Source organism: Phyllostomus hastatus, unplaced genomic scaffold, assembly GCF_019186645.2.
Source record: "Phyllostomus hastatus isolate PE091 unplaced genomic scaffold, TTU_PhHast_1.1 phas_contig_17, whole genome shotgun sequence".
NCBI classification, from domain to species: Eukaryota; Metazoa; Chordata; class Mammalia; order Chiroptera; family Phyllostomidae; genus Phyllostomus; species Phyllostomus hastatus.
This window is the reverse complement of record NW_025333664.1, coordinates 33165008-33178751: the sequence shown is the minus strand read 5'-3', so window position 1 is coordinate 33178751 and position 13744 is coordinate 33165008. Positions and strand designations below refer to the sequence as shown.

The window sequence follows — 13744 nt, the reverse complement described above, 5'->3', positions numbered from 1 at the left end:
TGGTTTTAAGCTTATGATTCAATACAAGTAATTAGAATATATGCAAACATACAACATAAAAGACTGTTCTCACTGTATGGGTACATTTTTTCCCTTGCAGCCTGCCCTCTCTCAGTTGACAGGAGCCTGACAGACTTTGTGAAGCTCAGGGGTTCCTGCCTTACAGTGATTAACAGGAAGCAGTGAGCACAGGGGTCAATGTATTTAAGAAAAATTTTAAGCAGTTCGGAACAGGAGGCATAGGGGCTCTTAGGGAGTAAAAAGGGTTGTGTGTTTGGCTAGTGACCTTTGTGACAAGTCTGTATTGGAATCCTTCATCCTAAATGGATTTGAGGCCCATAGTTAAGCCAGAGACCATCATCTGATGAGCACACGTAGTAATTGTTACTTTCCCATTAAGTTACCCTCACCTTACTCAGAGAATAACAGGTTTTTGCTATCTCTGAATATGTTCATGATGCTGATAAGTAAGTTTGTACATGATATTGCTTCTAATTGTCCAGTTACCCTCTTTTTCCCTGTTTCTTTCCTCTTTTCTATGAAATGTTCTTATATATATTTTTAAAAGAAGAATGTAATATATTTATAAGTTATAAAGGATAATAATAAAATGAACACCTGTGGACCCTCTACCCACCTTTAGAAATTGCCCATTACTCCTATCTTTGAAGCCCTCATGTGGGTCTGTCTGAACTTTATATAAATGGTGTATCATATTATTTCTTCTGTGATAGTTTTTGCAGTTTCTTAACTGAAAGGATAATGAGTCCCTCTATCATTTTAGACTTAACTCTATCAAATCAAACTATTCTTCATTTGCCAATTGGAACTTAAATGTGGTGTCGTCCTCTTCCTCCCTTTTCAGAACAGGCAAAATTCTTTATCAAGTACTATTTTTATCACTGCTACCAAAATTAGCTATGGTTTTTAAAAAATGTTAGACTGAATTGATGCTTCCCAGAACATTAAAAAGATAAAGTGTCATTTTACTGTAAGTTAAAATTCCAAACAGCCTTTTGGTTTTACTGGCATTAAAAATTTGGCGAGCTCATATAAACACATGCACTTCAAAGGAGCTTCATTCTTGGGTCCCCAGCAATATCACTTATTTCCATTTCATGGCACATGCCACCGTGAGCACATATGACTAGGCATTCTCCTGGGCTCACACAATTGTAAAAATAACCTCAAAGAGAAGGCAAATTAGCTGTTAGGCTGGTGGTAGGAAAAGAGGTACTTATGGATGTTCATCTGATGTTAATAACTTGTCTTAAAAATATAACAAATCTTTGTTCTATAAGAGGACTCAGTGTTGTGGTTTTTCTTTAGTGCCTCAGCAATGCTTTGGGATTGTTACATCTTCACTATAGTCTTAAGAGATAGGCTGACACTTTGGTTCTTATTCAAGGATCAGATGGAAAGAAGCAAACTAAGTAATTTATTCTTAGCGGCAAAGGGAATAAGGCAGACATGATATTTCAACTTTTCAACAACTGAGTTGGATTAATCTGTTGAGGTGGTGCTCTGAGATTTATATAATTCAGAGTTAGTTTTCTTTTTTTAATTGTATTTTTCACTTAACAATTTTCATTCAGTATTATTATGTATTGGTTTCAGATGTACAATGTAATGGTTAGACAATCACCTGCTTTACAAAGTGTACCCCAAATATTTCAGGTACCCATCTGGTACCATACATAATTATTATAATATTGTTGACTATATTCCCTGTGCTTTACTTTAAAGCCCCCTGACTATTTTGTAGTACTTCTAGTTTTCATTTTTAAAATACAAAGATGTTGATTATAAATACCTATATTCTGCTTTGCTTGTTTTAAAACAAAACAGAACTTTTCTTCCCTTAAATATCACTAACATTTACAATTGTTAGTGATAACAGCACTTTTTACAATTGCAAATGGATTTTCATCTGTGATTTTCTTCTCCATCATGAGGGGTATAGTTCTAGCTATAATCTAACCATATAGGGGTATTTTTTTCTTGGCCACAAAGTTTTCCATCAGAAATAAATAACACAAAGACTTATGAATAGAATACTAGTGATTGTGTAATTCTTATTACTGTGGTTTTCCTAAAACTCTCAGAAAAACATTTTGACAAATTTTATAGTCAGTTTTCATCTGTGCAAAGGGTAATAGAGATCACCTTAGCATGAAATAAATCCTAAAAAAAAATTGTTCAATGAGTGAAATCATGTTTCAATGAAACTTGTTTCACTGAATGCTTTTTTTTTTTTCCAGAAGAGAACTTTCAAGCCCCAGCCAGTGGCTCCTATTTCTGGCAGTTTCTAATACAATAAAATGATAAAACAGGAAGAGAATAGAAATGTCCTTCAGGGCTTGTGTTACTATTTGATCTGTATCCCTTTCTTCCTTTTCAGTCAGCATCCTTCTTCAGTCCTGAACAAATCTGAGTGAACCTTTGAAAGAGAGGATAACTATTTTCTTGGCTTAGTATAACAGGGATTCTTTATAGCTCTATCCCCAACCCTCCCAAGACAGCTCAGTGGTGAAGGTTTTTCAGGGAAGCAGGCCAACTCAGAGCTACTTCATGGCCATAATGGGACAAGCGTTATATGAATCATAAGGATTCATGTCAGGACTGTAGACTGTCCTTGTATAAACTCCCTATTGTGTTATAAAGCACCTAACAACCATTGGGAGAAAATCTACAGAGATAAGAGGAGACTGTTATATTTACAGTTACTCATTCTTCTCATTTTAAAAATGAATGTATCTCTATTGTTAAGGAGTAACTTAAACACTGTGCAAATTGTCCTAGGGTAAGCCATTCGACCTAAGGCAGCAGCTAACTTGGCAACTGCCCAGGCCAAGACAGTTCTGATTTTAGAGTTCTGTTTTTCTTGCAAGAAACTCTGGGATGTGAAGTCAGGCAGAGAGCTTTTAAATGGGTGCGGGAGCCAGTGCAGCTGGGGGTTGTTAACAGCAATTGGAGATAGAAAAAACTTGTTTGCAATTCTGGTAAGGAAACTTTGTTTGACTTACTTTAAACAGGATGACATGTGAATCACTTTGAAGAGAAAAAGGTATCATGGGGGGAACATCATAAAGATACAGCTTATTAAACAGTGAAGGTGGTGATTTAAATGTTAGGAGGAGGCAGAGCTTTCCATAAGGCTAAAGGCTCTCATATACTGGAGGGGCCTAGGACTAAAGTAGAGCTGCTCTTGGACATTATACCCATAGGCGAATTCATTTGTTGGAAAGCATTCGATTTAGCTTCCCAGATCTGGCCTCTAAGATTATGTACAAATCCATTCTGAATATCCCTGTAAAGTCATTTACCTGCTGTTCTTGAGCACATCCCCCCAACCCATTCCCCAGCTGTGGGATATCAGTAGTGTTGACCTTTTCTCACATCACCCTTGTGTGATGTGATGTGTTCTGAATTCACTTGGAAAAGAATCCTGCTAAATCCCCATGTCCATCTTTCACATATAAAACCCACTCAGAAATTTATTATAGCATTGCTTTAGGTGTTGTTATTTCCTAATGGAGACCTTTTCATGGCCTGGACATTTCCAGTAGTCTCACAATCTCTGTGCTATAGCTTTTTAAAAAACAAAAGCCTTTTTAAATCAGTAGTTGATGTGTAAAGAGTCTCAGGCCCACTACCAAAGAAACATGGTCATTACTGAAAGGCCAGAAGCTTCTCTAAATGGAAATATGCTTCAGCTTGACCACACTAAAGGCTATTATGGACAGTACTTTCACATGCTCAGACAGATCGCTCCAGGCCATTCCTTTACCCTGCATGTTGCTTGAGTTCCTGGTCTCCTATAAGTAAGAATTTACGTATGAAAAAGTCCTGATACTATGACGTAGCATCTTCCTGGTTTGCTGTACTATTATTAAAATCATTTTTAATACTCTTACAATTAATTTTAATTTTTAGTGATTGGAACAATTTCAGATTTAGTCACTAAAATCAAGAATCAACTTACAAACTTCTAGATATCACTGCTGGTAAGAAATGCTATTCTTTTGCTGAAATATTAATTTTCCTCTTCACCTGTATTTGAATAAACTTTTTCTACTTTTTGCTGGGTTTTAGATATAAATCAGGACTTTTGAAAGTTTTTATGAGATATAATTTATCCTTGAGGCAAATAAATATTTTCTACTCATTTATAAAAACTTAAAAAGGTTTTGACTTTAAATTTCTGGCAGAAATAAAGATTTGTATTGTTTGTTTTGACTTCTTTTTGAATATAACAGGTTTTGCCCTAAATATATGTGCTCAGTGTAAATTTAAGTAGGGGTTTATTCATGGTCCTTCAGAAGATTTGATCATGTTTTAGTTATGAGATCTGAAACAATTTGAAAGCATCAGATCAGTTTCACATCATAATACAACATTCTTATGAAGGACAATTAAAAATATATGCTTTGGGCTCCAGCCACAGCTTGTGGCTAGGATGGGAGACCGATGTGGTGGCTAAGGGGAACAAGGCTACAGAGGGTATAGTGCTGGAAAAATGCTGAGTGAAGACAAGTAGCAGGAGCAAACTATTGCCAAGGACCTGCTCATGATCAAGTATGAGATGGGTAGGCAATGTCACCAACTGAGTACTTTGGTTTTTGGTGGAAGTAATTGTTTTACTCAGCTAGTTTGCAGTGGCAAAAACAGCACCAGGTGCTGCTAGAATGGACCTTGATTCAGCATCCTTGGTCCTTGAGTTCTGGCTAAGAAAGAATTAAGAGCCAAGACTCAAACTATAAGAGAAAATTTATTTAGAAAGTCACAGAGGTAGAGGAGGTGATCTGCAGAAGAAATGGGCTCAGGAATCAATTTATAGAGACTAAAGAAGGGACACTTGGAGCTTAGGAGAGAGGAGGGTAAAGGTAATGTGCCTGGGGGTGAATATGAGGGGGATGGGAACAACAAGGGTATAGAGAGAGCAGTGCTGGGTGGGGACTCCAGGAGAAGTCATAGTGGAGGATCTCAACAGCATATTCATCAGCTTTCTAGGTGTGTCCTTTCAGGGTCATGGTCTCTACTGATTGGTTGCTGCCAGGGCAAGTGGTCATTAGTCAGTGTAGCTAGTCCTCAGGTCAGCCAAGGCATCCCTTGTCTGGTTTTGCTACTTTTCTGGGCCTGGAGCTGAAACACAGCAGAAGCTTAGATATGATCCCTCTTGGTTAATGCCTAAGGGAGAGGTTGTGTAAGGGCCCACATGGGAGTGGCATGAGGCCACTCTTTGGCCCCTTGTTCTACCTCCAAGAGGGTCTGTCATATGACTAGCAACATACCAGGGGACAAAAGGTGAGGGGAGGGTCAAAGCCACATGGCCAGCAGTATGCTAAGGGTTATCCTGGGGGCGAGGTCCTTGTTTTCCTAGTTTTGCCTGTTGCTAGGCACCTGGAGTTTTCTGTCCTGGTGACCTCGTGTACCTGGCCCATTATCCTTGCTCTACTTGTGTCTTTCTAATTGCCTACCACAAACTCAGGAGAGGGCAAGGCCAAGCATATAGGACAGAGAACCACCATTTTGCAAAAGGTAGCCTTCTAAACAATATGGCCAGAAAATGAAAACTTCATGTGCCTTTTTTAGTGAGGTTGAAAGGCATTTTGATGCCATGCCATTTACTTTAAGAGCATTTGAAGATGAGAAGAAGGCCCAGGTGGTTGTGTTGGAGTGTGCTAAACATGAACTGCTGCAACTATATAATGTTCTTTTTAAGAATGAGGGTGAATTGTTTGCCCAGTTTAAAATACGGTTCTGCTAATGCCCAGTGACCACATGTGGATAACCAGTGGTCTCTTTGAGCCTGACCTTTACATGTCTGAGATATAGGTTCAGGATGCAGAACTAAAGGACCTCCTCTGGAGTTCTGCAAGTTGGAAAACCCAGAAAAAGCAGGTGGCGGGGGGAGAAGAAGGCCTCCAAGCCTGCACAGAATATCACCAGTGAGGAAACATTAAAAGAGAATGAAGCTGGGGACTGAGGTGAGTTCCATCTCCCCAGCTTGCTGCTTTGGCCTCATCCCCTTCCTATAACACTCCAGGCTCTGTGAAGTGCAGTTTGTCTTCTCCACCCAAGACTGCCAGCAGAGCAGATGTCTTCCTGCCCCCATTCCCACACCCCCAGCCCAACCCCCTTCCAATAACAACCGCTGCAACTGACTCCGGTCTTGGAACACCAGGCTTCGTAGCCACCAAAGACTAATAAAATGAGGAGCCAAAAAAGTGCTAACATCCTATTACCATTATGTCAAATTTCAGTAGTTAAGAATATCATCATCTCAACAGGGAAGAAATTCTTCATAGATAATATTGAGTAACAGGGTAATTGAGATTCCTAGGGGTATTTTTTTTAAAAAAATAGAACATGAATGAACACAGAACATTCAGAAGTTTCAGAAAGAATAGTTGTGAAAAATAGGTAGCCTCCACTGAACTTTCTGAATCAACTAGTTCCATGTACAGTAGCAGCCATTCTTGCTAGTTTCCTAAGATATTCTTCCAGGGAGATCGATGTTATTGCAAGCATGTTCATCTATGGTATGCTTTCATTTTCTTTCACAAAAATGGCCACACATCCAATATTAATCATTGTCTACCTTGCCATTTATCTATCTATCTAGATATCTATTTATCTGTCTATCTAGATATCTGTTTATCCTCACCTGAGGACTTTTTTTCATTGCTTTGAGAGAGAGAGAGAGAGAGAGAGGGAGAGAGAGAGAGAGAGAGAGAGAGCATTGATGTGAGAGAGAAACATCAATTAGTTGCCTTCTTGTATGTGCCCCCACCAGGGACCAAACCTGTAACCTGGGTATGTGTCCTGACTGGTAATCAAACCCCACAGCTTTTTGGTCTGTGAAATGATGCTCCAACCAACTAAGCCACACCAGCCAGGGCTCCACTTTGCCTTTTATTTTCTATATACTTGCAGATTAGTGTTTTTTCAAAACTGAAATAAGTTGTATTAATGGCGTCTAAAGTCAATTTAGTGAGTCACAAGCATAATCTTTTTAATGTGGTAGGTAGAATATAAGGAACCCAATAGAATAAACCAATACATTGTGAGTAAAATGGTATGATTTTATGAAATTTGAGTTATAAAGAAATGTGCACTAAGTGACAATATATGGGTTTTTTTGGGTTTGCTTTTGCTTTTTTTTGGTTCATGGTCAAAAAGTTTGTAAAACACTTAATGTACATGGTTTCATATCACCTATGTAGAGCTACCTCCTTTGCTTTTAATTGTTGCATAGTATTTTATTGAATAGTTCCATAATTATGCATATATACTCCTACCAGTAGGCAATTAAACTATCTTCAGTTTCTTCCTAATTAAAACTACTTCTGTAAATATCTTTGTAAAGGTGTTATTTCATAAATATACATGCATATCTTTAGAATGCATATAGTGTATGTCACTTTGATAACTACAGTCAATGCTCATTATTTGTAGAATTTGTATAAATCTTATTACTTGCTGAAATTTATTTGTAATCTCAAAATTAGTACTCTCAGCACTTTCATAGTTATTTGTGGGCATGTACAGAGTGGTGAAGAATTTGTCACCTTACATACACATTCCCAGCTGAGGTGGAAAAGGCCTTTTTATTTTCAGCTCCCATACTGTAAACAAGTGACCTTGTTGTGGTCTATTTGTACAACATCTTTCATAATTTTGTGCTTTTTGTTGACAATTTTGCTTTAAAAATGTCCCCCAAGCATAGTCCTGAATTGCTGTCTAGTGTTCCTTAGTGCAAGGAAGTTGTGGTGTCTTGTGTAGAAAATATGCATGTGGGATAAACTCATTCAGGCAAGAGGTACAGTATTATTGGCCATGAGTTCAAAGTTAATGAACGAACAATCTGTATTTCCAAAAAAGGAAGAGGAAATTCACTTGTATGCTGCCTTAGAAACTACTGAAGTAACATCTATGGTGCCTAATGAAGCCATGGAAAAGCTGGAAATGTTGTTCAATTTGTGGTTTCATGAGACGATGGCCAGTAAGATGAAGAGCAAAGGGGACAGCACTGTCATGAGGCTGAAAGCCACAGAAACTCATGGGCAGGTTATCCAAGGTCAGGAAAATGTTAAATGCTTCTTGGCTAGTATTTTGTTATAAAAGAATACTGCATATAAGGAATTACTTAAAAGAAATATACATTAAATAAGATGTCTTTAAACAGAATCCCACATAAAATAAGGTTACTTGCAGGAACCCAATGCTGTATTTCTCTTAGGAGCAATAGCTCTATGTTTTCTAATTAATTGTTCATGGTGACCTTGTGGGACATATAACTACCACAAATTACAAGAATGTATTTCCAGGTGGCCTTACTCCTACCATCATTGTATGAGAGTGCCCATTTCTTCACCCCCAGAGGGGGGAAAAAGTTGTTTCAAACTTTTTGATATCTGATAACCTGATAGTTGAGTAATGGTATCTTGTGGTTTTAATTTGCAGTTCTTTTAGTAGGAGAAATGTAGAAGAACATCTTTTTGTGTTTTAGAGCCATTCATATGCTTTTTTGTTGTTCCTATTTTTTCTTTATCTTTGGATATTTGTCTCATATTGATTGATAGCAGATCTTTATATATTAAGAAAATGTCCTTTTTCTATGCCATGGATTGCAGGTATTTCTTCAGTTTGTCATTCATATGTTGACTTTTTTCCCCACATGGCAAAGAGAATACTGTAAATATTTTTTTTAACATAGTTGCATTTATTGATCTTATCTTTTATGACCTCTGGATTTTGTTATTGTTTTAAAAGCTTTTCTTTGGAGATATTTAAAAGTTGTATTTGTGTTTGATGTTCTGTGGCCCTTTGGTGTTTGTATGGAATTTAATCGTCTTAATACGTAACACTAATTATAAATCCTTTTCAACCTGAGTAAATTTTAGAGTAATAGAACAATGGGAGATCATATATTTTGGAATCCAAAAGTCCAGTTTGAAGTCCAGTTTGTTTATATACTAAAATGACATAAGCCATGTTACATATTTTCTGTGATCATCAGGTTCCCCCATCCAGGCTTTGCTGAGTTCTTCAAAAGATAGTGCCTAGCATATGCTAGATTCTGAATGTTAGTTCCCTCTCCTGCTTCCCTGAATTCCCCCACCAAAAATTAATTTGGTAGGTTAATTTAAGACATGCACTAAAATAAATATAATAGGGTTTCTTTTCAAGAGCATTCTGTAATTTAAATTGTAGACAACTCCTGCTGTTTCTCAGTGTAGCTTGAACTAGTTATATACTGAACTGATCACTATGTAGTGATTTGAATTGTTCTTATCAATACAGTGCACCTCTTTTTGTTTGCTTGTTTGTTTTGTTTGTGAAAAGAATGAAGAATGAATTTCTAGGTATTAAGTTACTTTCTTTAAAGACTCCTAAGCTCTAAATCTAGAAACTTTATGGAAAAGCATTCAGTATAAAAATATTTAATGTGGTCAATAAATATACCCAGTTTATTCTGTTTTGTAAGTCTGAATGTTTTATATATCACATTTCTTAAAGCAGGTTACATTTTTACAATAATGCAGTTTAAAATCATCAAAATTGTGTCTTTAAAAAGAAATAAAGTACAATGGTTTTATCCTTCACTTTGATGATTAGATTTACTACATGTCCTTGTTTTGTGTGTGAGGTTTTTTGTTTTGGTTTTTTGGGGGTTTTTTTTTGGCTAATTGATGAGCAGTTCCTACTTTAACATTAGGGGCAAAAGGAGAAGTCACAGTTTTAGAAATGTCTTAGGTTTGTATTTATAAATACAATTGCATTGTCATTACTCTAGGGAAATTCAGTAAGACTTGAGTGCCTTTGCTCTATTAGGCAATTTAGAATATCCCAGACCTTGCTCTGGACGTTAAGATTTTTGAAGTTCAAAGGAGATGTGTGAGGAAGAAAAAACATCTGGTGAAGAGAACTCGCTTCATTGCGTGACACTGTTTCCCTGCACTCTTTAGCAGAGCGTCTGTTTAGCAGGTTGGCAGGTTTGATAATTAATTAATGATGAGGGAATGAGCCACGTATCTGAGGAACTCCGTTTTGTCCCTTACTGCTTCTTTCTTCCCCACATGTCTGGCAAAGCCTTCAGAGTCTAGGATCACTGATCCCACAGTTGTGTCTCAACTCAAACACTTGTCTTCAGGCTTAATTAGCTCAGAGATATAAACAGATGGATGGCCTGGGCCCCAGAGGGTTTAGTGTTGAGCAATGAAGTTTTATTATCAGGGACTTTTGGAATTTTTGTTGGAGAAGTGCCTCAAAACTTTAAAAAATGCCTTTTAAAAAACTCAGAATTTTGAAAGTATGTTCTTGAAGGTGACAAAGTTTTATGTGTATCTCTGCATATCTGTGATTTTTTTTCTTTTTGTGACTTAATTCATATATAATTTCAAACTTACAGAATAGTTATGAGAATAGTACAAGGGACATCCATGGTTTCTCTACCCAGATCATCCATTGTTTTTATTTTCCCCATTTGTTTCTCCATCCTCACTCACTTTCCCTTGATCTTCCCTTCAGGCATAGACACACATAGACATACACACTCACCCATTTAATCATGCACATATTTTGCTAAACTATTTGAGACCAAGCTGGAGATTCCAGGGGTCTTTACTTTTAATACTTCAGTGTGTATTTTTTAAGAACAAGGCCATTCTTCTAAATAATCACATACAGATACCAAAATCATGAAATTTTAACATTAAAATAACACTATTATTGAATCCACAGTCCTTTTTTAAATTCCATTAACTGTCTCAGTAATGCCCCTTATAACATTCCCCACCCCCTAGACCAGGATCCAGTCTAGGATGACATGTTGCATTTAGTTGTCATGTCTCCTTTAAATGGAAATAGTTTGTCAACTTTCTTTGTATTTGTTGACTTTGCCATTTTTGAAGAGTTCGAATCAGTTATTTAGTACTATTCTTATATCAGATTCGTGTGGTGCTTCCTCATGCAATTCTGGTTCTGCATTTTTGGCAAGCATACCACAAAAGTGTTGGCAAGTCTCAGGGTGTCTTATCAAGGAGCACATTGTTTTGATTTATCCCTTACTTGGTGATACTGGCTTGGAATATTTGGTTAAAGTGGAATCCATCAGCTTTCTATGCAGTCAACTTACATTAAATTTTCCCTCTTTGTATTTAATAAAAATTTCATGAAGAGATTATCTTGAGACTATGGAAATGGCTTGTCTATTTTCAAATTTTCACCAACTAGTTTTAGCAACCATGATGGTCTCTTATTTTGTCTGTATTTGTTACTTGGTGAAGTGCTGCAAGGGAGAACTTTCTCTTCTCCCCCGTTTACTTACTCATTTGTTTGTTTGCATTGATATGGGCTTGCTAGTTCTTATCATGTTCAGTGTTGATAATTCACTACTATTATTATTTATTTTGGTACTTAGATAGACACAGATTTGGCCAGCGGGAACCCCTTCAAGTTGACACGTGGTCCTTTTGATAGTTCTCATCATTCTTTGAGCACTTTTTTACTTTCTGGCACAACAAGATGTTCCAGATTTGTTTTATATTTTCTCTGTTCCAGCCCTGGAGTTGACATTTCTCCAGGGAATTCTGGTTCCTTTTCATTCAGAATGGTATTTAGAAACCAAGATGTGTGTGTTGTGTGTGTTTTAAAGGAAACTATGTTATGGAATATTACATTTACTAAGTCACTGTATATTGTACACGAGTGTGTATGCGCGTGTGTGTGTCTTTAATGTTATAAGTTTAAAACAGAAGAGCACTTATTTTACATATAATAATCATAAGTTTTGACAAGAAAGAAATACAATTTTCATTTCACAGTAAATGGCGTTACACACTTTTGGTTACTAAATCATCTTGACATTTATGAAGGAGCAAATGGAAAGTAGGAAACTGAGTGTGTTAAGTATAAAGCTATCTTTAACTGTTCTATTAAAAAGCAAAGATTTATTTTCCATCTGTGATCTGAATGTGCCTATTTGTGTTCTCTTCCATGGCAGTGGAATTTCTGTGGAGCCACACGACAGAGAGCATGTGTGTTGGATATATGTCAGCCCAGGACGGGAAAGCCAAGGTAAGCAGGAAAACTGGGGCATAACCTGAAATCCTTGCAGCCATTGCACGAATCTCTAACAGGCTAAGTAGATACAAGTGATTTTTCTCGGCCTCTCTTGGGAAATAGCTCTGTGATCTTTATGAGAATCTGATTAAGTAGAGTTGATGATTCCCAAAAAATAAATAACAGGTCTTTTATGCTTTTGATGATGGAACAGAGAGGAGTAGAAAAAACTTTTTTTTTCCATAGAAAACAAGTTTTCCAAAGAAAAACTTGTTTTTCTTTGTCCACTGTGAATAATTGGAAAAGAGGAAACTGGGATTGAGAAGACAAAATGGGAGTGAAGCTGATGGGCTCTCAGGACAAAGTGATTTTGCAAGGAGTATTGGAATATATAAAGAAAACTTAGGTAAAGAAAGCCAAGTACCTGGACTGCATTCTGTATGTATGCGGGCAGAGGTGGCTGACATGCTTATGAGTACGACCTGGCTTGTGCTCCAGTGTGTTCTGTCACACCCTGGCATAGTGTCCTCATAGGCAGAGACAGAGGACTGTTGCTATGTGTCATGTGCCCATGGCACGCGTCCCTCAGTGAGTCATAGTGATGACATAGACATCCACGCATCACCTCCTGAGTTGCTTGACATCCCCGCACTCACGATGGTTGAGGCTGGGAGTAAGAAACGTAATTGGTGGATTTTATTACACTGGCCTCTTGTTGTTCTTTTTCATAAAATTTTTAGAAACAGCTGTGGCATATGATCTATACATGGCATTAAAGTAACACATTTGTAAAGCTGTGAAGTTCAGCAGCCTCTTTTTTAAAGGACGTGATTTATTTTGCACATTTGGAAACATAAGTAAGGAAACTTCTGGTATAAACTGTCTGATAGAGGAAGCATCATAAATTAATGATACATGTAAGAAAGAATAGTTTATTGCTTATTTGTCGTATAATACCCATCCAGACTGGCCTTTGTCACAGAGCTCCTGTGACTACAACATGTAGAAAGATCTCATCAGACAAGCATCAGTTCACATTCATGAAACTGTTACTGAGCTCCCCTCCTCTGTGTCACCCTCACCTGGTTCAAGATGTATATTGTATTAGTAAACTTATTTTATAAGAGAATGCATAAAGATTGCTTTATTTCATAGTATTTAGAGAAGGAATTATAACTGCCCATTTTAAAGGTGATTTATAGGTTTAGAGCAACACTATCTAACAGAATTTTCTGTGATGATGGAAATGTTTTATATTTATATTGTGCTGTCCAAAAGGATAGCCACCAGCCACACATGGCTATCAAGCACTTGAAATGTGGCTAGTATGCCCAAGGAAAAGAATTTTAAATTTTACATAGTTTAAGTTTAAATAACCGTATGTGTCTAGTGGTACTGTATTGAATGGCACAGGTGTAAGAATGGGTGGAAAATGGTTATTCAAGTATTTTCAGAACACGCATTTCTTCCCAATGACAAAATGGATCCACAATATAAAATGTCTGATAAGCCACAAGAATCCTTGCACAAGAATGGCATGCAGCCATTTATGTTTTTCTCACCCCTTACAAGTTGAAATTGTTTTTTAACCAAAGAACATTGTGTGAAGTGGACTTCAATCCTGAAACCAGTCTGGTGTCATATGATCATGTTATTAAGTCTCTTTTGTGGAAAT

The 13744-nt window shown here is 37.0% G+C and overlaps 1 protein-coding gene across 6 annotated transcripts in view; it reads left to right on the top strand.

Annotated features, from left to right (window-relative positions):
• The window catches only part of TASP1 (taspase 1), a 295111-nt gene that overhangs the window by 245756 nt on the left and 35611 nt on the right, over nt 1-13744 (top strand). For all 6 annotated transcript variants that reach the window (XR_006785060.1, XM_045833625.1, XM_045833624.1 and 3 more), the window contains one exon: nt 12011-12084. Coding sequence is in view for 5 of the 6 variants with exons in the window: in XM_045833625.1 (XP_045689581.1) it covers nt 12011-12084 (74 nt within the window). In the remaining variant the exon portion in view is untranslated. Of the gene's footprint in view, nt 1-12010; nt 12085-13744 lie in introns of those variants that run through there.